At 32.3% G+C, this 26,655-nt stretch overlaps 2 protein-coding genes across 2 annotated transcripts in view; both read left to right on the top strand.

Annotated features, from left to right (window-relative positions):
- The first annotated feature begins 1,149 nt into the window (after nucleotides 1-1,149).
- Nucleotides 1,150-26,655, top strand: part of LOC107440642 (plexin-A2) — a 471,562-nt gene continuing 446,056 nt past the window's right edge. The window contains exon 1 of the mRNA XM_071184823.1: nucleotides 1,150-1,548. The gene's annotated coding sequence lies outside the window, so the exon portion shown is untranslated. The remainder of the gene's footprint in view (nucleotides 1,549-26,655) is intronic.
- LOC139426585 (SCAN domain-containing protein 3-like) lies at nucleotides 19,058-20,923 on the top strand. The gene is made up of 2 exons (XM_071185888.1): nucleotides 19,058-19,337; nucleotides 19,437-20,923. Exons 1-2 carry the CDS (start codon nucleotides 19,058-19,060, stop codon nucleotides 20,921-20,923), a joined length of 1,767 nt encoding a protein of 588 aa, XP_071041989.1.

The raw sequence follows: 26,655 nt of genomic DNA, 5'->3' as shown, positions 1-26,655 counted from the left end.
AACAACCTTCTTGAAAAACAATCATTCTAGAAAAAAACAACTTTCTAATTCGAGATGTAAACCAAAATGAAAACAAACGTTCAAATTATTGCTAAGAACTAAGACTTCATAGTTAAATATTATATTATACTCTAAAGTTTATGTTAAATATACGTAAAAATAGTGATTTATGTGAAGAATTCCTCTATTAATAACAGTGGATTATGTTGATAAATGTGAATTATTTTAATTATATTTATAATAGTTATAAATTTTGTAACTAAACAATTTTGTAAAATAATTAAAATAGGCAAATTTTTATACAATCTATTCGTTATAAGTGAGCGTTTACTTATGATTATTTTTTTAGTTACGAAATGAATTATTTAATTGCTTATTAATTCCCACCCTGTTTGCTTAAAGCAGACAATATTATTTTCACTTTATTACAGGCATTACTTTTTAAAATAGCTTTCCGAATTTTAATTAAATCTTTCCCAGTTTTTTAAATAAATGTTTCAAAATTCATTTAAATGTATATACATGTTTTAAATACATTAAAATTTAGGTGTTAATTGTGTTTAAAAGTCGAGGATAATTGTACTGTTATTTAGTTTAAAAACGAAAATATTGTTGTATTTGACTAGACTATCTTTGTTATGATTAAAATAAGATATTTCAAAACTCCAAATTTAACTATTCGATTGAGTACCTTTATTTTCAATTTATAGTTGATTTATTCCTTTCTTTTGTTTTTAAATTTCAATATTTTAAGTATCATTTTCTTTTCCTTTTGTATAAGTTTAAAAATTTGACTTTTGAAAGATGATGCTTATAGATTTTTATTTTACGCTTTTTTTTCTTCTTTTTTTTTTGTATTTTATGTATTTAATTTTTTGTAGATGTTAACTTAAATTTACAATGGCTTCGGTCACTTTGAAATGAATTATTACGCGTTAATATTTTTAAAGCCTTCGGGTGGATTTCTGGCCCTTTTCCATTATTTAATTATAAGTGACAGTTGTGTTTTTATACTTCTTTTACAACTTCGCTATTTATTCCCGAAGTAATTCTTAAATAATTTTTATCTTCTTTCATTTCACTCACTAGATGGCTCTGTACGCGCCGGAACTCGGAGATATTTTGGAAAAGAAGATGATATAACCCACTGCAGTTGGTGCCAGTGCAGAATTGGCAGTGCTTGAGCGAGGTTAGTGGGGAAAATAAAAAACCGAAAATCGTTTGAGTGCTGTTTCAAGAATTCAAACGATTTTATAATTGTTTTTATTTAGAATTATAAATTAGAGTTCTGTGATCGTGAATCAATAAAAAGGCAATGAACTATTAAACAGAGGATTAAAATAAAAATTTTAATAAATGTTACATTTAAGAAAATGTTATAGCGAACAACGCTGCGGTCGATTCAGGATTCAACAGGTTTCGAGATTGTGATTTTTGTGTTTACATTTCAATTACATCTTAAAGAACAATTAACTGACTTGAAATCTATTAAACTTCTTTTTTACTCGAAAATCTGAATCTTTCCTGACATTCGAACTCACAAATTAGGTAAGTGAGTTTGATTACTTATTTTTTCGTACGAACAAAAAAATAATATTATTTTCTACAATACGTACCGTCTGCCACCTGTTGGTACATTTTGGAATTTCTTAACGCTGCACTTGGAACGATATCGATTATTTCTTGAATTATTACTGTTGCAGTAAAAATCGATTACTTTATATGCAATGTGATACCGAAAAAGTATATATTCGCGTCCGCGTTATTCGATTTGTTCACATAGATTACGCGACACTTGAAATAGATATGAACGAATTTACAATAGTTATGTGCTGTTAGACTTAAATCTTGTTTTCTTCACATTATTTGCACGAGACGTGCAAAGGAGCACGATATTAATATAAAAATATTAATATATTAATACATAAATGAAATAAGCGGAAAATTAAAAATTATAGTGGTAGACCTTATTACATCAACATATGTGAAATAAATATAAAAAAAAGCACTGTGATTTTTTGGTTGATAAAAACATATGTTAAATTTATAGGATTTATAATATTATTTTATAGAATAAATTCTTAACACGCTAGTGTTAAGAATTTTTTATATTACTATTTTATAGGATAAATTCCTAACACGCTTGTGCTAAGATTTTTTTTAAAAAAAAGACATTTAATTGTTTTGGTTTGTTAATTATTTGGCACTGTCAACCACTCATAAACCGAATATAAAAAAAGAACATAAAAAACAGATCTTTTTAATCATTTAGAGAAAGAAGAGTTATCTTCAAACTGTAAAGGAACTGTTGCTTTTATTTCAAATGGAACGCGATGTGGAACTTTAGCATCTTTTTTTCTTTATGATTTACTTGAGAGATCTTAGAAGTCTCTTTTCTCTATGTCACCCCCCCCCCTTAAAACTTTAAGACGAGATATCACAAAACCTACAAAAGATAATTTAATGAAATTTGTGATAATAATAATAATTATATATATATATATATATATATATACAGTCGAACTCGTTTATAACGAGCTCGGATTTAACGAGAACTCGGATTTACCGAGGGAAATGAGAATTTTTGGTTGGATCAATGTTAAGTCTATGGAACAGAAGTCGCTTTTAACGAGCAAGACCCGGTTTTAGCGAGCAATATTTTTCTGTCTTGCAATCTTCTTTCTCATCTTTCTAGTCTTTCTGTCTTATCTTTTTTTCAAAATGATAAAGAAATGCGAGGGAAGGGGGTTAGTTGTCATTAAATTAAGAAAAGTATTTAATTAAATTAATTAATGTAATTAAAGTAAGTAAGTATTAATTAAATTTTAAGTAAACTCAATCATTTGACCTCCCAAGCCCCCCCCCCTCTTCTGGTTGCACGCCTGTCTTAAGGACCCGTTTATTACGAGCACTCGGATTTAACGAGTACATGTTACGGTCCCTTTNACGGTTCACTATAGCGGGGTTCGACTGTATATATAAATATATATATATATATATATTAGAGAGAGAGACAAAACATGAAAAATAATATTACTATAATAAAGATTAATTAATGAAAAGTAGAAGAAAAATTATTAAAATAAAATATTTTGATATTTTTTCTCTCTTTCTAAAGTGAAAAAAGTATTTTAAATAAATATTTTTAAAAAAATTATTTTAAAAAATATTAAAAAGGCGGGAAATAAATAAAGAAAAGATATAATCTTGTCATCAACTCACACGATTATATCCCCAAGAAGGAGGGGTTTTTTTACTATAGTATTACCATAGCCAAAGCAAAATGGATCATTCCGGAATCCTTCAAGAACGATTTAAAATACTTTAGTAATAAGTTTGCCACATTACAAAATAAGTAAATAGAAGCGTAAATAAAGGGTTCTTTTCTGGCGCGTTCTTACTGAAGTAATGTAGCACGTTTGATTTGTCAGTTACCTTGGATTGGTCTGAAAATAGATGTGCGCAAAGGTAATAATATTATGCTGGATAATTTAAAGTTTATATTTAAGAAAGTTGATATTTAATTATACATTTTTAATTATTTTAAAAAGTCAAAATTTTATTTAAAACATTTTATGTATGTCATATAAAATATGTGATTTTATTTGTTCGGTTTGCTTAAATTTTTAGCCATGGGTTTGCACATAGAAAAAATATATATTTACTTAACAAAGGAGATTTTAGTAAATCTATTAATAACAATATCATACAATTAATATAATGATTCTATATAGAACTTAATTACATTAGTAGGGTAGCCATTGTTTTTTTTTTCTTTCTTTTTTTTAATCAAATTTTGAAAGAGTTTGTCTGTTTGTTTCTTGGATAAATAATCATTACTACATATTCTTTTAATTCTGTTCGTTTGATTAAAAATGATATTTAAATAAATTTTTTTAGAAACATTAAAATTCCAAGCTATTGGTTTATTTATATTAAAATTAAGATCATTTCTTTTAACGCATAAATCAAAAAAGAAGATTTATTCCGTTTTAATAACTAAATATGTATGGTATTTTAGTTATTATACTTAAATATTCGTTCAGGAAATTCATAAGGTGTTATTAATTATATTAATTATTTTTTTATATTAATAAAAAGAAAAAAAAGAAAAATTTTATTTTTAGATAGTTATTATGAATGAAATCAATAGAATCAAATAGCTTGATTTATTTTTATTGAGTAGAAATACAAATTATTTTACATTAAAGAAAAATATTTCAGTTTTTAAAATTCAGAAACTTCAAATTTTTTAAATTTTTATTTTTCAAGAAAAATTACTTTTAGAAAGAATTTTTTTTTTCTTTTGGTGTGGTTGCATATTTAACAAATGTTTTTAAAAAATGTACTTCGTCTTAAGAAAAGGAAGTTACGAATAATGTAAAGATTATGGTTTTAAACCATATCCAGATGCTTCTATAAAATCTAAAATCAGTTTTCAAAAATGAATTAAATATTAGGTAGTTAAAAAAAAATCTGCAACACCTGCAAAAATTTCAACTTATATGAATTTTCATCTTGTGTTATTGTTTTCTGGTAGCCTTAGTTTAGACTTTCGACACTAAGCTCTAAATGACTTTGTATAAAACTGAACTTCGGGTTTCGATACGTTATTTCTATTAACGAGATCTTTCAGTAAGGATGCTGCAAGGATGTTGTAGAACTTTATTAACAAAATATCACTTAACAAAGCGAACTTTTCTTGAGCTTCTAAATTCGTACGAAACAAACATTTTGAATAACTGTCTCATAAGACAAATAGTTTGAAATGTAGAGTGCGCTAAATAAAAAAGTGCACACCCGGGATAATTTTTAATCTAATAATCGGATTTTCATTGAATTAAACGGATTACTAAAACTCAATCTTAATGATTTGCTAGCCTAACCCTAAATATGCTAAATTAATATAAATTGGGTGACATGGACCAAACAGGTTACCACGTAATGTTCTTTATTGAATTTATCTGACACAGCGAATATAAAATAATTAAATGTTTGAATGAGCGTAATTAACTATTTTTTTGTTCAAATAGAGCTATAAGTTAGAAATGATCATTGACGTTATCTTTAAAATATGGGATAAAAACTGAATCGCTTATAGTAAAATTTAAAAGAATGATAACGCCCAACCTAACAGAAAATTTCATTTCGTTTTTCTCTCATCCCTATTGAATGAATGAATTAATATTTGAAAATACTGTATTAACATCAAGTGTTTTATTATCAACAAAAAGTATTTTATTATCGTTTGAAAATTTGAATAAGATATTATCGTTTGAAGATTTTATAAGATATTATTATTATATAAGATATTATTATCGTTTGAAGATTTGATAAGAGTGTGAACTAATAGTAAGAATTAAATAGGCACCCCAATCCAATCTTATTCGATCCTATTTGATGACTTTGACTACGCATGATTGCTTACATCGATTATAAATTTTATGTGTTTAAGAAATCGCCTCTACTTATTTTCTTGGACAGAAAAGAAAATTTTGCGGGGCATTTTTTCAAAAGTTAAGTTATGAAAAGTCAATTATAATATGAAATTGCTTGCTTACATTTCGCAGACGATAAAGATGCCAGAGAGATCGTAAATATGAAGCTTTTTCAGGTGACTCTTATGTTTGTCGTAACAAATCAAAGCGACTAGCCATATCATTTATTCTTTCTCCCTCAAGAAGAGATTGTGAGTGAAGCAGAAATCTACTTCAAAAGGAGAGTGCTTAAAAATAGAATCTTTGAGGTCAGATCCATTCTGAAATCTTATTTATTCTTCGAATGATGCAAGCATTTCAAACTTTTCCTAAAATATTGTTTTTGATATGCATATTTTATGGTGACAGCTCTTGGGTTAGAAACTGGTTTGAAGGCGTGGGCGTAAAAGGGCAGTGATACCATTTTTTAAACAAAAACCCATGGAATAGCAACATGTAAATATACAAATGACAGTCCCCTAGCAACAATTATACCTTGGCCCCATTTAGGCTCAAAATTGGCTCAATATGAGTCCCATATGAACATGCTCAGGGGGACCAATATTAGGATTTTTTAATATCGGTCCTATGAACCACGATGGCTCAGGGGATAGAACGTTCTCCTTCCAACGAGGTGAACCGGGTTCGAATACCGGTGATGGCTTGTCGATACGAATTCCGCATCCAGCTTACCCCGACCACAGTGCTGACGTGAAATATCTTCAGTGGTGGACGGATCACGGACTATAGTACCCTTGCCGTCAGGCTAACAGTGGGAGGTTCTCGTGGTCTTTCTATCCAAGGAACGTAAAAGCTGGTTAGTACCTTCAAAAAGTCCTCTACAAAAAGCAAATTTCTCCCAATATTTGATCCAGGAGTTCCCTTGTCTTCTGGATTGGGTTCAAAATGACAAGGCTTCGGAGTTGGACATTGCTAGTAGTAAACCCGTAAATTGGATCGGCTGTTAAACGACGGTTTAATAATTATAAAAAATAAAAAGTATTGGTCCTATGCAGCGTCAATATCGGCCTATATAGGGCTTATATTAGCTGAATAATGATTATAAAATATCGGGTGAATTTGGCACTTCTATACAGGACCGATATTGGTTTTAAAGTAGTAGTGAAATATCGGATGAATCGTGCAATTCTATATGGGACTAATATCGGAAAAAATAACGGTCCTTTGAACCCTTTTTGAGCCAAGATTCGTGAATGTTGGTCCAATGAGAGCCCAAGTTATTTTGATGCTAGGGTTGTATGGCGTGGAAAATGTGTATACAGGTAGTGCACACGCAGGAAGTTGTTATTCAAGTAATTCGTTTGAGAATGTGCCTGATGTAATTATGTGTAACAGCAAGACAAGAATTAGAAGACTTTGTGCAAAGAATCGTAGGAGAAGACAATCTGAAATGGTAAAGGAACTCCTGAATTAGGTTATTATTAACTATTAAGAGAAAATTTCCTACGTGGAGGACTTTTCGATGGAACTAACCCGAATTTGTGTTACCTGGAGAGAAAAACCAAAAAAAACTTCCACTGTTAGTCTGACGTCAAGGGGACTCTTACGCATGATCGTTCTATGACTAAGGATATTTTACGACTGCCCTGTGGTCGGGGCGAGCCGGGGGCGGAAATCGTATCGGCCAGTCATTACTGGGATTCGAACCCAGTTCACCTCATTGGTAGGCGAACGCTCTATCCCCTAAGCCAGTGTTTCCCAAACTTATGACTTTTGTGTACCCTTTCTAAATTTTTCGTAACACTGCGTACCATTAATAAAAAAAAGAATGTATTTTTTTAAAAATATGTTTATTTTTCCCTTATGGTACAAAGTTTTGTTTTTTAATAAGTTTATTTGCATCACTGAGAAGGATAATATTGCTTTTGCTGCGATAACAGATGCTGTAATAAAAAAATTGCACAAAGTTAAAAATCACAACTGGCTGTTGACACCACTAATTATTAACTGTTAACTCTGAAAAAAAAAAAAAAAAAAAAAAAAAAAAAACAAGTAGAAAAATACGTAATCGTAAGTTGTCATGGCTAGTTTTGTTTTTAAATAACTTTTTTTGAAATTTTCGTTTGTTGCGAGACATTTCGCACAAGAACGCGTACCTCCGCTAAACTGTTCCCGTACCTGTGGGGGTACGCGTACCACACTTTAGAAAACACTGTCCTAAGCCATCATGGCTCTTATGTTATAGACAGACGCTTAGAATTTTCAAATTAAAGAGCAGTCTTCAGTTATAGGGAGCATGACGCCAACTCTTAGGAACGATGCCAGGTTCTGGTTTACACAGATTACCGGGTTCCATTACAGATTACCACATATTTTTCGATCAATTACAACAATATCGTGATCATTAAACATAAATATGATAATATTTTGAGTCTTATTTATAATTGTTTAGTTATCATTATCGAATATAATTATGTAGAGATTATTATCGACACAGTAACATGTTAAAAAAAAAAATTATATTGTGAATATTATATACAGCGATAATAATTGAATACGATATTATTGTGAGGGTTGATACATTTTATTTGGGTAACGAAAGATTTGCAATCGTAAAAATAATGTAAAGTGGAAAAAAAATATTAGCATAAATTATTTAAGGGAGATATTTGTGACATAATATCGCGATTTAAAATTCTAATTTATCGGTTTTAAGGATCTATGATGACAACTCGAAAAGCTATTATCTCTGTAACCGATAGGTACCAGTTATAGTTCTAAAATAGAATAAAATTGTAACAAAAATAAAATCATAGCAGTGCATGTAACTTCAATAGTGTTACATTACAACTTCTGAAATACACTGCTATAAGAAATTAAAGGATTTCGCAGACTGGGTCGATTATCTCTAGAACTACTGGACCGACTTTAATGAAATTTGATATGTATACATTGATACAATACAGAACAAATAACCATTCAACAATTGTAATACACATGCATGATTGTGAGTAACACTCATTGGAGTAAAAGGATTCTAATNCCTTCCGACTCCAACTAATGGAACGCACGATCATGCTTGTTTATTACATTTATTGAATGGTTATTTGTTTTGTATTGTATCAATGTATGCAAATTTCATTAAAATCGGTCCAGTAGTTTTAAAGATAATCGACCCATTGCGCAAATTATCATAGTTAATTTCGAACACCACTGTATTTGTAAAAAGAAAAGCACTTTAATTGAATAAATTATATCAATGTATCAACCGAGAATAACTTTTGTTTCCAAACGAAACGAAAAAGTCGTTTTCTATTTTTAAAAAAATAAATAAATTATGATCTGCTAATCTTGCAGACGACATTGTTTCAAGTTGAATTAATTAACTTTTATTACAGATAATAAGATTAAACTAATTTACTTATAAAGTGTAAAAAAGTATTGTTTAATTTGCATATAATGCAATAAAAATTGTTATTTAAAAGATAGAGGAGAATGAGTCCATTAATGTCGGGGGGAGATATCATCCCTTTTATGTTTCCATCAAATTGCAAATCCACATTTGGATCTGCGCCAAAATATCCCCCTTCTCTCCCCCATAGAACCCTCTCTCTCGGTGCTCTTTACTAAAATGTCTCTAAATAGAGTGTTTTACACAACACACTCCCTTCGGAATCAGAAAAATACATTATTTTTAAAAATCGTCTGTTTGCGCCATTATTAGAAAACGAGTAAATTCGTTAACGGCAGAAATGGAATTCTTTTATAATTGACTGTTTTTAAAAAAATCTGGCAATGCGCTACTCGATTTAACTGTTCGTTCACCAAAAAATATTTATTAATGGTTCCTCGGATCAGGGTTGATATGCGATTTTGAGACTGTAAACCAGACACGAAACCGACAGTAAAAAGAAGGGGGAAAATATAGTATACTTTCAATATTTCAAAGTTGAAGAGACGCTTAAAAAATTCGGGACTAAATATGTTCTAAAAAGTAGGAAATATATTCTAAATTATTACTCTAAAAAGTAGAGTCATGAACCATAAGAATAGCTACTAACCCTGTGGCAGAATTTTTTCGAGTTGTCTGCAACAAACACCTCTAGCACTAACATCGTTCTGCAAGATACTTTTATTAATAACAAACATATGTGTTACTAATTCAAAATAACAAAAGCGCTGTGTTTACAAAAAAAGAAAAACTATTCGTAATTTTTTTAAATTAAACATGTAATAATTTTTTTATTCTAATATTATGGTTGATAGCCTCGCATTTTGTTGGGGAGGAGGGAACGCACTAATTATTTTCTACTTCGCATTTTGGAAAAAATCATCTCAATAAAATAAAAAAAATTTAAAATCATAAAATCCGTTGCAGTAATTTCCGAAAACAAGATAGACGACGAAATCACGCGAATCGGACTCCTCAAAAAGGGATTACTTGATTGCGTGTTTCGTTTCGAGATTTAGTTGCTGTAAAAAATAATATCGTACAAAAAAATATCGGATTTAAAATCTATGGAAAAAATCAATAGCAATAACAGCCGAAAAATCGATAGAATTCATTACCTTAAAAAGTAAATACTCAAATGCGCGATTCGAATTTCCCATATTTTTTTTTAATATATCGGGATATTTCAAAAAACCAAGCGAAAATCAACCATGGGGAAAACCACGTAAAAATCAATATCAATAATTGCCAAAAATATAATCAAAACATTATATCGATGTACGATACTATCGGCGTAAATTGAGCTCACCAAAAACAGATTGATTATCTTAATGTATGAATCAAATTTCTAAGTATAAATTTCTATAGAAAAAAAAACATTTCTGCAAGAACTATGTTAATTCTGCGACAATGTCACCGTGTCGCTGCGATTGTGACACTGGGGTTACTAATAAATAGGTTTGTAATGATAGTTGACTGTAAGTCTAAATACAACTATGATGATTTTATTTTTAAAAGTAAGACAAAAATCATTATGCATTAAATAGAAAAAATTTCGTGTAATCATATTTTACATAGTGATTTTTCCGTAAAATTCAATTTCTAATTTTAAAAAAAATCGACATTATACAAGGTTTTGAGAAGAAACTCTTCCACATAGGAATTCGAATTAACATTAGATGGATATGTAATGTCAAGGGGGGGGGAGCTGTGGCCACTGTGGGGCCCCACGACGAGCAATAAACAAACGAATCAGCTATTTCCAGAATGTTAACATGGGTCGATTGTATAAAAACATTACGAATTCTCTCGGCTGTTTAAGAAGTAAATGACAGCTTATTTCTGCCAGCACTAAATTTTATGGCTTATTCTTGGCCTGCATTCAATTCCTTACGCACTTTAAAAAAAACTCGGTTAGTGTTGGATTTTTGTGGGTGGCCAAATGCAATTCGAAACCCTATTATCATCGTAATGAATGAACAAGCGATGTAAAAAATGAACTTAGTAGAATATTTTTTAATTTTTGTTGTCCAGCGAACATATTTTATTTTATAGCTGTCGTTGAACAGCCGACCCAATTCTTTGGGTTTACGACTGATAATATTCAACTCCGTAGACCTATAATTTTGAACCCAATTCCGAAGACAAGGGAATTCCTCGATTAATTATTGAGAGAAACTTTGCATTCGTGGAGGACTTTTTGATGGAGATAACCCGCATTTGCGTTTGATGGTGTGGAAAACCTCGAAAACCTCCGACGGATAGCCTGACGGCGAGTGGATTCTAACCCATGATCCGTCTACCACTAAAGGTATTTTACGTCAGTACCGTTTTCTGTGCAAGCCGGGTGCGGAATTCTTATCTACCAGCCATCGTTGAGGTTCGAACCCGGTTCACCTCAGTGGGAGCCGATCACTCTATTCCCTGAGCTACCACGGCTCGGTGTCTAGCAAACATATTTTATTCAAAATATTCGTCACCATTTTTCATTTCTTTTTAATTCTATCTCAATATTTCAATAATTTTTGGACGCTAGTAGCAAGAAATTAAGCAAAAGATTAGAATTTTTGTGTCAAGAACAGAAATGTTTGTGTATTTATCTTATGAATAAAGTCCCTACAAAAGGATATGTTTCAGAAAAAAATACTTGATAAGGGTAAATATGGACAACCATGAGTTGGCCGCGAGCAATAGTATCCATGACAAGTGTTGCTAAATGCATTTCATCTTTATTCTAATGAGATGAATTATTAAAAACGAGTTTCGTTTACTTCAATGGCGCAGAGATAACAAAAAAGGCAACTAATAATATTAAATTAAAACATTAAAATTATTTCAGTTATTAGTTGAAAAGCTTAGTGGAAGAACCAGGTAAGTGACATTTTCAGAGCAAAAGTGAAGTTTTCTAGAACCATTGACTTATTATAAACATTTCTATGCTTGGGGGTCCTACAGGGTATTAAAACGGTCTTGCTCATATGTATATCGCTGAAGCTCAAATATCGTTATTAATCGAAATCATAAATTACCAGTATATTATCATCAGTCTTTCTAGTGAAACGCTTAGCGATGTGTGAAATATTAATAATTCTATAAAACACCTGAACAATGTGCATATACATAAATAATTTCATGCTAAAAGAAATTAATTCTAATTTATAAAGATGCTTTCAACGGCTATTTGCTGCGCAAGTCAAACTTGCTGAAGAAAAATTGCATTAACAACGAGTCCCTATAACATCCATTTCAAATGTTTCATCGTAACATTTCTATATTAACTTCCCTACATTAAAAGCGATGTTAAAAATATTTCCTCTCGCGACAACAGCGCCAAGCGATGACAACTAAATCACCTTCTGCGACGAGCGGAGCGATAACAAATCTAAGTTATGGGCTAAACTTTTCTGATTATAAAGCACCCAAACGTGAAATAATTACGATTCTTCTTTTTAATCCTCGTAAATAAATACCGCAGCCAGATGTCCTGTTCCAACAAGACTTCTCTGTTAAGATCCTTAGAATGGAACGTTTTCTGATGTTTAATTTAAGAGAACGTTCGAAAAAGTGACTCTTTTCCCCAAATCTTTCGTGTCGCCTTCCCTTCGAGTAAAGGGATGTTTAAAAATAACACAGTTCAAGAATGTTTATACTTTTGCCACACATGTTCTTCTCCGTCGCACACACCAAATGTTCGAGAATTTAATCTTCCTCCGATCCATCCCCTCCCAACCCAGCGGACAATTTATTTTCTTTCTTTATTTTTAGAGCAACCCTTCGCGTGAAAAGAGAGCTTGGTCATTCGAACAAAATTCTTCTCTCAAAAAATAAAATTTCATTTCGGGAGTATCACGCGCTTTAGCTTTTCCAGTTCGAATTACATTGGAAAGGGGGTCTTTTTTGGGGGGGAAATCAGAAACGGGATTCAATTTTGGATGACGTATTATTGAATTGTTTCAGAGGCGTCGAATCAATTAGGTTAAGAAAGGAAGTTGTACTAGGGCTGATATTTTAGAAATCGAATTCGATTTTTAAGGTAACTTCGATTTGTTTTATTTTTGAGAAGGGAACAATTTCTTAATGTATAATCAAGATTTGAAATTTTAAAAGAAGAAATTGAAATGTATGCTGAATCGATAAAATTACAAATATTACTGCTATTGTACTTTTAAAATCAAGCAATTAATCCTTCAGCATTCATATTTATATTAAAATCACCGTCAAGCCAGTAATTATACGTAAATAATAAAAAGAATATAAAAATACTTTAAATTATTATTATTATGTAAATACAATAACACTAGATTGCCATTTTGACTGCTTTTATTTTCAATGAGAAAAACGAAAATGTACATAATGACACAATTTCTTAAAATTTTGTACAACATATAATTTTTTTATTGTTAATATTTACTAAAAACTTGTTATATAACTGTAAATAATATAAACAATATTAAAAATTAGTTTTTAACAAATTTCTTTACACACGAGTTATTCTTTTGCAATCCAGTTAATTTGACTGCTTTTGGGCAATATAGGTATATACTAAGTTTCAATCCTTCTAGTGTTAAAAATGCCTGCTAGTGAAAATAAAAATAAGAACAGCAGCGGTCGCTATAGCAACGCATGCAATGACGACGCATGCGCACTGTTTACTATTACTCTTGAACACAGTTGAAAAATGTGTGAACGCCATCAAATCCAAAATAAGACCCATTTTGCCAGTGGGTAATAATACATTACTAAAAAATACATATTATATACTTGTATTATATGCGAAATTATCATTTAGGCAAAACATTGCGAAGCGAGGGTCAAGGGGTCAAACTCTTCGCTATGAAAGTATCATTGCATAAATGAATTTTGTTATTCTGTGTGCTCAAATAGCCTTAGAGATATGGAAATAAGTAACACTAAGTAGCTCTAACTTCCTGAAAGCTTTTTTTTTTTTAAATTAACTTCACGAATCATATTTTCCATCTATTCTTTCTTTCCTCTATTTGAAGTTCAAGAACCCGTCTGGAAAAAAAGTTATGATTATTCAGACAATGTATGCTTGTGAGTTTAATTTCTCAACACAAAATATTTTCAGCACTAATTAATTAGCATTGTTATGGTAAGTTCAAAGTTAAATCTCCTTCTCCAGTTATTGTTTTCATTTACACCATCAAGTATACTCCGCAATATCTTTCTCTCAACTATTGTGATAAAATTTTCCTCCTGTTTTGTTACTGTCCAAGAGTGAATTAGAATGAATTGGATGGTCCACGTGATTCGAATGACAATACAATAAAAAAAATGCTGCTGTTTAGACCCACTGGAACAAAAAACCCGGGAAGGCCGCGGTTGAAATGGGCTGACTCTGAGGAGTCTGATTCTTTTGCAATTAGTGAAAAGAATTGGAGATCAAGGATAAATCGGAAGTCGCTGTGGAAAAATCTTCAGAGGAAGACATTGGCCCACATTGGGCTGTCTGGCCAACTATGATGAGTTATGGTAAGCCTATCAAACCGTAAGTACGAGACCGTCAGAACATTAGATTTGAAAGTTAATATGGTATTCCGTTTTGACCCGTAAAACCAATGCCTGCAAACCTGCAAAATAGATTATTTACTGATTAGAAATCCTTTTTTTACATACATTTTAATCAAAATTAACCTTAAAATAAATTTTTGAATTTGGTTCTTTGAAAAAGTTATTTCAATCAACAAAAAAAAATATCTGTTGGAAATTTTGTTCTGTATAGCATAAAAACTTTTCTACTTAGTAAACTACAACATGATGCGTAGCGTTTTTAAAAAGTGCTTAAAGGTGCTTATTTTCAATTTTTGTTTTTTAGAAGCCCTTAAAGGTGCTTTTTTCTTTGAGAATTTTTTAAAAAGTGTTTAATTTGTTTAATTTTCCTTTTCGAAAATGAGATTTTTTTTTCTTTATGTCGATTTTCCCACGTATTACGTAAAAGTGTGCTTTTCACATTGTTCTATTCACCGTTTTCACAATTCATTCAACCACAATCCATTTCGGCTTACCATCGGTCCATAGCGTATGAAAGCGGCAATCATTTTACATGTTTGATGAAATACTAGTGTCGACGCTCAGGTAAATATGAACTCGCTCAATAAACAGAAAATAAGCGGACTGTAAATTCACAATATTTATTTATTATTATTTGGAAGAGAGCTTTTTTGTAGCTCGTTACAGCTCTCCTTCCACACACACTCTCTCTCTCAGTGTTACAAGTTACACTAGGTGGCGCTACAAATCCGTGCGGATACAACTAGCGAGCCCGTATGTGCGTCTACTGAGCTGGGTTCGGTCAGATTATTGCACTTTCATGTGCAACTCTGCTGCATTTTACAAGATGTTCTTAATTTCAGACCACTCTCTGATAAGGAATCGAAAAATCTCTTAATCATTTTATAATGTTTAATATAATTAAGAAAAGAGTTCTTTGTCAGAAACTAGTTATTTTATCCTGATCATCTTTTAAAATTATTTTGCAATGTATATAGTGCTTAAAAATATTTTTTGAGTGCTTGTGAAGTACTTAAAAGGTGCTTATTTTTTGTTGAAAGATTTGGCTACGCACCCTGTACAGGACGTAGCAAAAATTATGTATGAATCAAACTATTTAATATACTGTTTTTTTAATATATTGTAAATATATATGTATAGTTTTAAGGTATGCGCATATTTATAAATGAAGAAAAATCCTTGAAAAAATTAGGGTATTTAAGAGTTTTAAGTTTATTAATATAAACTTTAAATCAAAGCAGTGTATTTTTCTCGAGGATACATCAACGAAACCATTTTATTTCCCATCGTTAATTTCATTCTCTTAATTATAATCCACTTTTGAATGGTTATTTTACGAACGACATTTTTTTTCCTTCGGACTGAACTGCAAAAGGAAAAGCGAGTTAAATTTCTAAAACTGAAATAATTCTTTTATTTTTTTTATTCGGAATCCACTGAACTGTTTTATTCGGATTGAGTCGTTATATTTAATGACTGGAATAAAAGGGCAGTTCCACAGGACTGATTTAAATCTTCAGTTTAAATTACGAACTGTATTGTTTAATAGCTAGGATAAGCATTTCTTGATCGCTTATTGTCATGGCTAAATGGACTTTCGTTCAACCAGTTTATTCGGTATTGATTGAAATTGTCATTAAATTCAGTCGTGCTTATTACTTCATTTTATGCCCTCGTATTATGGTGGTTTATTTATTTTTTTCATTTGAAATATTGCAGTTTTAAGTTCTTTGATATTTTTTTTTATAAAATGAGATTTAAAAAAAATAACAAAAATATGTACGAAACGTATAAAAATGATTAAAAATAGAAAGCATAAAATTATAAAGGAATATAATGGCTATTAATAACAAAGAGAAAGAATTGTGATTTCATTTTTGCAATCACTGGTTACTGATTGGTTAAATTTATGTTTTTACAGACGCCTCAACGTTTCAAGTTATGGTTTAAAAAAAATGCATCAATTGGGTATTATGACGTCACGGGTACATGTGACCTATGACGTCAGCGCCATCTAATCTTTATCAGCAAAATGGCGTATTAAAATTGAGCTAAGTTTTTCTACATATGTTGTAATGTTAATTAACATTATGTTAATTAAATACAGTACCGTATCGCACATCAAATTTGTTGATTTATATTTTTTTCTCGTCTAGTTTGTTTACTCAACAGGCAACACAGAAGCGACCACGACCGTGAACTTTAAACAGCTCTCACGATCATCACTCAAAAAGTAGGGTGATCTTAATACAGCTATCCCGTCTTCTCACAAAACAGCAACGAATTAACAAGTGGTATCCGCTTATCGAATTCAATCACAGATATAATTCTGGTGGGAGAGCAACAAAAATACAATTCCAAGTCACTAGTATATATAAGACATGTTAACTCGATTCTATGATGGGGTACCTCTTCATAGATGAAGGTTGACATTATCGATAACAACTCTCTCCACACTAAAGAATTATTATTCTTACGAATAGTATATTGATCGTTGATTAAAATTAATATTACTGCTCTTAACATCTCTTACAAAATTGCAAGTAGTGCTACCCATTAATTTAAATAAATTAATCATTATCTTAAATCATTTTATCAAATAAAACATAATTTTATTCTTGGTTATTTTAAATTATCAATTTAAATTNTTGATACTTGACGGGCTAGGCTTACTCGAAATAGAATGGAAAGAATAGTTGCTAACGTAAACAAATACCACGTTTCAACAACCAATCAGGATCGTGATACCCCTACTACGTCACTTGCAGGTATCCCGTGTTTGTTCTCGAGTCGTCCAATGGGCTGGATTGATTTTCTGTTCTAGCCAATATACGTTTTTTAATATATCACAAAATTCTTTTTTCTTCTTCAGTATTCATAGTCAGATTAAAAATCCCTGTTAAGACAGTAATTTTGAGTACGTTTTTATTTATAAAAAGAACAGAAAAGTACTTAAAATATAAAATGCTTGCTGGTGGGAATAGAAAGGAAAAACCCAGTCTGGAAAATAATTAACTCTTGGAAGTTCTAAAACTATCGTAAAATTTCTTTTGTGCTGCTTTTTTTCTTAATGCTAATGTTAGCCCGATTTTTTATGACTTTTATAACTATTTGTTTGTGATCATCATGTTGAATTTGATCTAATCGATGAATAACGTCTGGTAGTTTACATCGAGTTATAAGAGAACTTCTTATTCTAAACAAATAAAAAAAAAACTCCAAGGCGCTTTTATTTTTATTCCATGTCCTTTTCAAAAATGACGGCAGTAAAAATAATAAAAATGAAGAGTGATTATTTAATTTTAATTTATTACACACATTAGGGGTTCAAAACTAATATTAAAGCGTGGAAGAAACGATAATGCTATCGACATCTAATTGTAGTGTGTCTACCACTACAAAAATACGATTACAATTCCCGTATATAAGACATGTTGACTCGATTCTACATAGGGGTACCTCTTCATCGATGAAGGCTACTTGTGACTGCGACATTATCCAACTCCTCGCGCTGTTGCTACTCAGTCTCGATCACGTACAACGCATTTTACTCGACTGCTAAAGGCAACACAGAAGCGACCACGACCGTGAACTTTAAACAGCTCTCACGATCATCACTCAAAAAGTAGGGTGATCTTAATACAGCTATCCCGTCTTCTCACAAAACAGCAACGAATCAACAAGTGGTATCCGCTTATCGAATTCAATCACAGATATAATTCTGGTGGGAGAGCAACAAAAATACAATTCCAAGTCACTAGTATATATAAGACATGTTAACTCGATTCTATGATGGGGTACCTCTTCATAGATGAAGGTTGACATTATCGATAACAACTCTCTCCACACTAAAGAATTATTATTCTTACGAATAGTATATTGATCGTTGATTAAAATTAATATTACTGCTCTTAACATCTCTTACAAAATTGCAAGTAGTGCTACCCATTAATTTAAATAAATTAATCATTATCTTAAATCATTTTATCAAATAAAACATAATTTTATTCTTGGTTATTTTAAATTATCAATTTAAATTTCCGAATGTATAAAGGATATCAAATAAATTATAACATTAAATATTAATACTTCTAAATGAAGCCATCAGTCTTCTTACAGCAGCGTTTTCCAAACTGGGAGGCGCGCCTCCCTAGGGAGGCTCAGACTAGTCTAAAGGGAGCCGCGAAAATTAGTCACAGTGAACAATTTTCCAAATTACTGCTAAAGTTTTCTATGTAAAAAATGAGAGAATAAATGAAAAAATACTATCGTGCAGAGTTCAACTAAACATTTCGTAATTTAGCATCCATATACCTAGGCGTCCTAGACCTCGGCAAATCTTTTGAACTAAGGACGTCGTTAATTTGTCGACACTAGTGGCACTCGATCGACTCAACTTAACAAAAGCCAGATACGCTCGCACTAACGCTACTGGATGCCACACATCCAGAAAAGATCGACGCACGTTTAGCTCACCAATTTGTTTCGTGTCACAGCTAATATTTAATTGGTTCAGCAGTGTTAGGTTGTGTTTCTATTGTTATTGACGTGATTGCCCACTGATCATAATAGTAAGTAGTTTAATAGTTTTATTTTTTTAGAATAATGTAATATTATTCCTAATATTTCCAAACAAATGGATAAGTTTTTGATAGGATATAAGCGAAAATCCACTAATAATGAAGATTCTGATGTTGGCACAAGTAGTGGGAATACAAGCCACAAGGAACAGGAAGGAAGAACTCCCAAGACAAGGAAATACGGCTTATCCTATTTATTGTTCGGATTTACTAATATTATTAACGATAATGTGGAAAAACCAATATGTTTCTTGTGTTCAAAAGTTTTGGTTGCTGATAGTATGAGACCCGGCAAATTGAAACGGCACCATGACACTATTCATTCTGAATACGTTGGTAAGCCCCAAGAATTTTTTCAATGAAAATTGGATTAGTTATCTAAGAACAAGCAAAATTTCAAAAAAATTGTTCATATTCCATCAAATGCATTACTAGCATCATACCTAGTGTCGTACAGAATCGCGCAACGTAAAAAACCCCCACAATGGCAGAAAACCTTAGTTTCGCCAGCAGCTATTGATATGGTCAAAACAATGTTTGGCCAATCTTATGCGAATCAGCTGCGACAAATACCGCTTGCTGATAATACAATTGGCAGAAGAATTGATGATATATCTGAAGATCTTTGTGACCAATTAGTTTCTCGAATGCGTACTTCAAAATTCGCCATACAAGTAGATGAAGCTACTGATGTAGCTAAAGACGCACATTTAATTGCATATGTTCGATATGTTGACGATACTAATATAATTGAAGATATCTTATTTTGCAAACCAATTCCTGACAGAGCCACATCCAATGAAATTTTCAAAATAATAGACAGATTTTTTAATGAGAACGACATAATGTGGAATAATTGCATTGGGCTCTGTACTGACGGTGCACAATCAATGGCGGGACACAAAACTGGTCTTCAAACACTAGTTAAAATGAAAACACCTGAGGTTCTCTGGACGCACTGCATGCTCCACAGAGCAGCTCTCGTATCAAAAACTATAAGCGAGGAACTTAACAATGTTTTTGCAAAAGTAACGAAAGTTATAAATTACATAAAAAACAGTCCATTAAAAGCAAGGTTGTTCGCAAAACTGTGTGAAGATATGCGAGCTAATTACACGTCACTTCTGTACTATTGTGAAGTGCGCTGGCTATCTCGTGCAAAAGTGATTCAAAGGGTACTTGAACTCAAAGAAGAAATTGCTATGTTTCTCGAGGAAAATCATAATGAAGACGGCAATATGTTTAGGGATGATAATTTTATCGTTAAACTTACATATTTGGTTGACATTTTTGAAAAATTGAGTGTTCTTAATAAATCAATGCAAGGACCGCAAATGCATTTGCTTATACAAAAAGACAAAGTGAAAGCATTTATTAAAAAAGTGGAGCTATGGAAATCAAATTTGCAAAAAAATAAGATTGACATGTTTCCACGTTTAAATTTATGCCCCCGAGATAACATAGAAGCAAACAAAAATCTCTTTGTGGAACACTTGAATGGTTTGTTGCTTCAATTTTCGAATTATTTTGGTGATCTTGATTTTACAAAGTTTGCGTGGATACAGAATCCATTTATCGACGAAGAAGATGATGAATTTGGATTGACAAGTATTGAAAAAGAAAAATTGATTGAATTATCTTGTGATACTACATTAAAACATAAATTTCAGACTGTATCTCTGGTTCAATTCTGGTTGAATCTTCATACAGAATATAACACTTTGTCAAACAAAGCTTTGAAAGTACTGCTGCCGTTCGCAACATCATATTTATGCGAAACGGGATTTTCTGCCTTGGCTGCAATGAAATCCAAATATCGAGCTCGTTTAGTAGTAGAAAAAGAGCTACGAGTAGCTATATCGTCACAAACACCAAGATTTGATAAACTTTGTGCTAATAGACAAGCACATCCATCTCATTAAAAACAATAATAAAATATCGTTTTCCATTAGTTTGTATGAATACATTTTATAAGAGTAAAAATGTTTGTGTTTTTATTTCATGAAATCTTCAGGGGGGCTCCAAACGATTAAATATTTTTAAGGGAGGCGTAGTAACATCAAGTTTGGAAACCACTGTCTTACAGCATCTGCTTTTGGTGTTTTCTCTCTATTTGGCGAAGTGAATTGCCGCCGTAACTCTATGAGTGAATAAACAAAACATCAAAACCTGTTTGATTGTCGGTTAAAATTGAAGACATTTCCAATAAATGGATTTTACTCATTGGTGTTTTTCCGGTAATCGCACAAATAAAGAAATACAGTCGGACCTCTATTTAACTAAGTCGCTAAATCCCGATAAAAAGTTCGTTATATGGAAAATTCGTTGAATGGAAAATAACCATTTGAAATACTTAAACGACACAAAACAGGTTTTAAATTCACAAACACTAAACATAATTAAAATAGCGAGTGGTGCACCTTTATCTTGTAAATTATTATCTACCATGGAATTTTTTTTTTCCAAATGATTTTAACATTTCATCATATGAAGGTTTGGTGATTCCTGCGTCATTTTCATCTTCTTCGTCTTCCTCGCCATTGTATTGTTTTTAATTTTGACACTGTCCGAAATATCCTATTCAGTTAAAGTTTCTGTGGTTGCAACTTCAGAATCAATAAAAAGAAAATCATTCATCAGTAAATCGTCATTCATTTCACGGTTTTCTCTTAGCTGAACCCACATTTTTTTGAAGTTCTTCTATAGGAATGTCATCTTCGTCCTCCGCACTTTCCGAATTCTCCGCGCTGACTAAGAATTCAACTTTAGAAAAATTGTTGCAAATTGTACGATCTGTAACATCACAGTTCTACGCTTTAGACATTTCTGTTGGGCTTTCTCGTAAATTGATTTTTGGCATGAATTCCTGTATGAATAGCAAACAAAGAGGGAAAGGTTTTTACTGCTTTCTCTGAAAATTAAGTGGCTGCGAAAATCAGTTCAAGGTCATTTCCCCCCATAAAATGCGTTAACAAGCTTGAAATGTTCCGAAATATTTCGGGAAATAGGGAAAGTGTATCTAGAAGAAAAGTTCGTTAAACAGAAAATTTACTTCGCTATTTGGAAGTTATTCTACTACGACATTTTCAAAATGTTTTTGGTTCCTCGAATCATCGCAAAATAGAGAAATTAGCAAAATGGAAGCTCGTTAAATAGAAGTCCGACAGTATATTCTATTCTATAAAGTGTGGATTTTGTTTTTTGTTCTGCAAACAGTGATTGATTATCATGCTGACACCAATAACTTGAATAGTTTATCACCAGGAATACTTAAAAAAAAACAACTGACATCTATATTATATGTTTCAATGAAGTTTCTAGGTACCTAACTCTCACTTACTGTTCCATTTGCACCTGCAAGATTCCTTACACATCTGTAAAGTAAATAAATGTGTGCAAGTTTTATGTTAAGTCTTAATGACACGAAATATGCTCGACCACCAACTCCGTTTAATATTTAAAAATAGGTTAATAAGGTAATAATTGAAAGTGCTTAGAATTACACAGCACTATGATACAGCTACTTTTAAACTGGTTATGGCTGATGGGCATTAAAAGATGTTTAAATAAATGCTAAGTTTGACAAAATATTTCATACCATTTGATTTTTTTTTCCTTGGCTCCTTCGCTCTGATAGGCCGATAACCTGCGCGAAGTGGAGCACTTTACGGTAGAACAGTTAAAGAATAATCGATACCGTACACCCTCGGTCCCTACAAAGGCTGATCCAAGTGATCACCCACCCGCACACTGACCGCAACCAGTGATGATTGACTTCGAGGATCTGCTGGACACCGTGTCTTGACGATCAGTCCACTGTGGAACACTGCTTTTTAATAAAAGAAATAAAGTTTATAATGTCTGAGCTCAAATTTGTTGTATTATATAAGATATTAATAATATTAAATAATTCTGGTGAGTTTTAAGTAAAAATTTGTTTTAGTTATTTAGAGATGCAGTGCTAAAAAAGTGATATGGCTGCTAGATTTAGAAAGAATTTGCTTTTTTCGGCAGTCCCGATTTAGCTTATTTTTACTTGTTTTTTATTGTTTGTTCTTGTAGCAATCTATGCACTATCATAGAGTAGTGTTAGCCTATTGTTCTAGCAGCGAGATTAAAATCCTTTTACACATTATCATTCAAGTTTAAATTTAGAAGTTGGTATATTGTTCACATGGTAAGTAGTGTTTTAATGTTTTATTGGGGATGACGATTTTTATGTCTTGAAATGACAGGTCTTCAAATGAAAATTCTTATAGCAATTCTTTTTTTAAACAAAAATAGTAACAAATACACGAATACTACTCTCGAAACAAAATGATTGCGTTGTGAACCAAATAGCTTAAAATTCACCGGAAGCAGTAACCCGGAAGTATAGGCAGTAAAGAGCTTGCGCTGCACTCTAGCGTAGAAAATACCATCCATTGGAGACGATCTAGGAAACATTCCTGAGGACGATCCAGAGACAACATGCATACGTCACATCCCGTTTTACAGGGAGGACACATTCGCACACTAACCCTCTACCCTCAGATCGCAATTTTGACCTGTACCAGAATACGATCCATCTCCGATCCAATAACCCCAGAAGTATTCATTTGCTACGGTAACTTAAGGACTTTTCGACCACGACAGATTTAGTGTATACCAGTCACCATTTTGTAAATTTTTTGTTTGACTGGCGGGAATCAAGCTCACGACTTCTCGGACATGGGTCTAGCTCCCTACCAGCCAGGCTATCCAGGCCCTCTGCAGTATTTATATTTTATTTTATAACCCTCATTGAACCGCCGACCCAATTTTTGGGTTTACGAATACAAATGATCAATTCCGTTGCCTCGTAATTTTGAACCCAATCCAGAGAACAAGGGAACTCCTGGATCAAGTATTAGGAAAATTTTTGCCTTCTTGGAGGACTTTTTTTCTGATGAAACTAAAGGCCTGGTTCCTTTGGAAACGTCGGCGTCAGCTTGAAACGAACGTTTACCTCTGATTGGTTAATTCATGAGTTTGACAGCATACGTCATCGAACGCTCAGCTTGAGAGACAACTGCCGTCCAAATCAGCTGCAGTTGGATTATAACGTGACGTCAACAACAGAAGCAATGGCGGACAACAGTCAACAACAGAGCATTGAAATCAGCCAAGATTTTAATTTTAACATTAAACATAGCTTCTTTTTCCTCTTCTTCTTCATTTAGCTAAGTTATAATGTGTTTTTTCTTGGCCAAAGTCATTATTTGTTCCTTAAAGCATTGGTCGACAATCACAAATTCAAAATAAATATTTGTTTACGCTATTAACGCATGCGCAATGCAAGATAATGTCTGCGTTGGACCGACTGCTCACGCTGAGCTAACAAAAAGATCAAAATTATTTCAACTTAACGCTGACGCCCAGTTAAGACGCTTCTCCTAAGAAACCAGGTCTTGAGCTAACAAACCAGTATTTTGTTGGCGCCAGGGTAACGTCAACTTAACGCTGACGCCCAGATAATGAGCTTGTCCTAAGAAACCAGGCCTTAAGCCGCATTTGCGTTACATGGAGAGGAAGACCACGAGAACCTCCTACGGTTAGCCTGATGGCAATGGGACTCTAACTCATGATCCGTCTGCCACTGAGGGCATTTCACGTCAGCAGTGAGGTCGGTGCAAGCCTGATGCGGATTGACCAGCCATCGCTGAGATTCGAACCTGATTCACCTCATTGAAAATCGAACTCTCTATCCTCAGAGTCATCTCGGCTCAGTATTCATATTTATGATAAAAACATCATTTATGATAAATTTAATCAGAAAAGAACATAAATATACATTAATTTCATGAAAAAAAACATTCAAAATGCACGCTGTGTTGAAAAGAAAAAGCTCTTTCATGGAAACAATCATTTTCGAACATCTTTCGAATTCGATTGATAACTTGATTGAAAAGCAATTTCTATTTCGATTCTTTAAATGAAGTCTTCTAACTTGACACTTAAATGAAAATCAGTCTCTATTCTTGTAAAAGCAGTATTCGAACTTAAATATTCAATTGAAAAACAGTCCTTAGACTCGGGATAATAAAGGTTTTCAACTACTTACTTAACTGTCTCCGTATCGAAGCTCTCTAATTTATAAAGCAGCATTTGAACTCTATATTATATTGAAATTGTCTTTTGGATTCGATAATTTGAAAATAAATCTTCGAACTCGATACTTAATTTAAAAGCAGTCTCCGGAATGGAGCTCGATGCTTTGAAAAGTAGTATTCGAACTCGATACTTAACTGAAAGTCTCCGTACTCGAGCGTTTTATGATAGTCTGCAATTTCTTGCTTAAGCTCAATGCTTTGTAAGCCGTCTTCGAACTCAATGCTTCCAACTCGAAATGGAACTTAATTCTTTGAATTTGCCTTGCCTCAGTTTTTTGATTTTTTGTTCGCATTCGAATACTCGCTTTTAAAGTTAATGAATAACTTTATTAACGCAAACGATAATTTTGGAATTTTCGAAATTGATTTTTCTCTTTCATTTCCAAAATATCTCCGCAGTTTTTATAAAGAAAAACAAAGCACTACGGGGATTTCAGATGCTTTTTGTTCTCGTAAATCAATACATTGAGGGCAGGGGATAAAAAAAGCAGACGAGGTAAAAAAAGTTCAGCAAGCCGCAGAAGAGCTGCACAATCTGTTGGAGAGAAATCTTTTAATTGTAATGAAAAGCTCTCAGAAGAGGAAAGTAGAAGTATTATTGATTGCTATCCCTCAAAGTACACTAACGAAGGGTAAAGAGATTCATCAGATAGATTCTCACAGAGAGAGAGAGAGCAATCAGCGTAAATACCCCCATTATCCTGAGGGGGTTAATTTCTTAGGTTCAGGATTTATTCTTCCACACGATCTTGTTTAGTCTTTAAGAAGGTTCCCTTTTATCCTCTGCGAACTCTAGGCAGAAAATTAAAAGCATCTTTATTCAACTCAACGAAAGCTCTGCCTAAAGAATAATTTTTTTTTTTTCTAAATTAGAAGGATTTGCTAAATTCTGAATTTACAGCTGCCTTATTTTAAAGTTTAGTATTATTATCCTATCTGGATCAGGTGAAATTATCGTTTTAATATATGCGGCATACATTGATTGTTTTCTCAAGGGATGGGGGGGGGTCAAATAATGCCATGTAAAGTTAAGAATAGTTTATGGAATAGTTTATTAACATATACACTTATTGTAGAAATTTGTACGATGCAAAGGAAGAGAACACACTTATTTAAAATAAGTGTGTAAAAGAGAACACACTTATTTAAAATAATCGGAAGTTTTAGTTTAATTACACTCTTTTTCTTTTCAGTGCAAATAATACATTTTCGTTCCTTTATTTTTATAATTTTATATTATTTTTCAATCACAGTCGACTACTAATGTTTGCGACTACTAATGTTCAACTACGTAGCTTTGTAATTTTAAATCCAACCCGGAAGAGTAGGGAACTCCAGGATCAAGTATTGCGGAAAATTTTGCCTTCGTGGAGAACTTTTTTTGACGAAACTAACCCTCATTTCCGTTACATGGAGAGGAAGACCACGAGAACCTTACACGGTTAGCCTGACCCCAAGGAGACACTAAACTCATGATCCGTCTACCACTGAGGATTAGGACTGGGCGATATAAGAAATTTTAT

Source organism: Parasteatoda tepidariorum, chromosome 9 (assembly GCF_043381705.1).
Source record: "Parasteatoda tepidariorum isolate YZ-2023 chromosome 9, CAS_Ptep_4.0, whole genome shotgun sequence".
Taxonomy (NCBI): Eukaryota; Metazoa; Arthropoda; class Arachnida; order Araneae; family Theridiidae; genus Parasteatoda; species Parasteatoda tepidariorum.
The sequence above is the reverse complement of the archived record's forward strand: the minus strand, read 5'-3'. Positions and strand labels throughout refer to the sequence as shown.

What these genes read in the sequence shown, in the direction of transcription:
- LOC139426585 (XM_071185888.1), top strand. Translation starts at nt 19,058, where the DNA reads ATGGATAAGTTTTTGATAGGATATAAGCGAAAATCCACTAATAATGAA. An exon ending in TATTCATTCTGAATACGTTG is followed by an intron (nt 19,338 to 19,436) that starts GTAAGCCCCAAG and finishes ATGCATTACTAG; the next exon opens with CATCATACCTAGTGTCGTAC.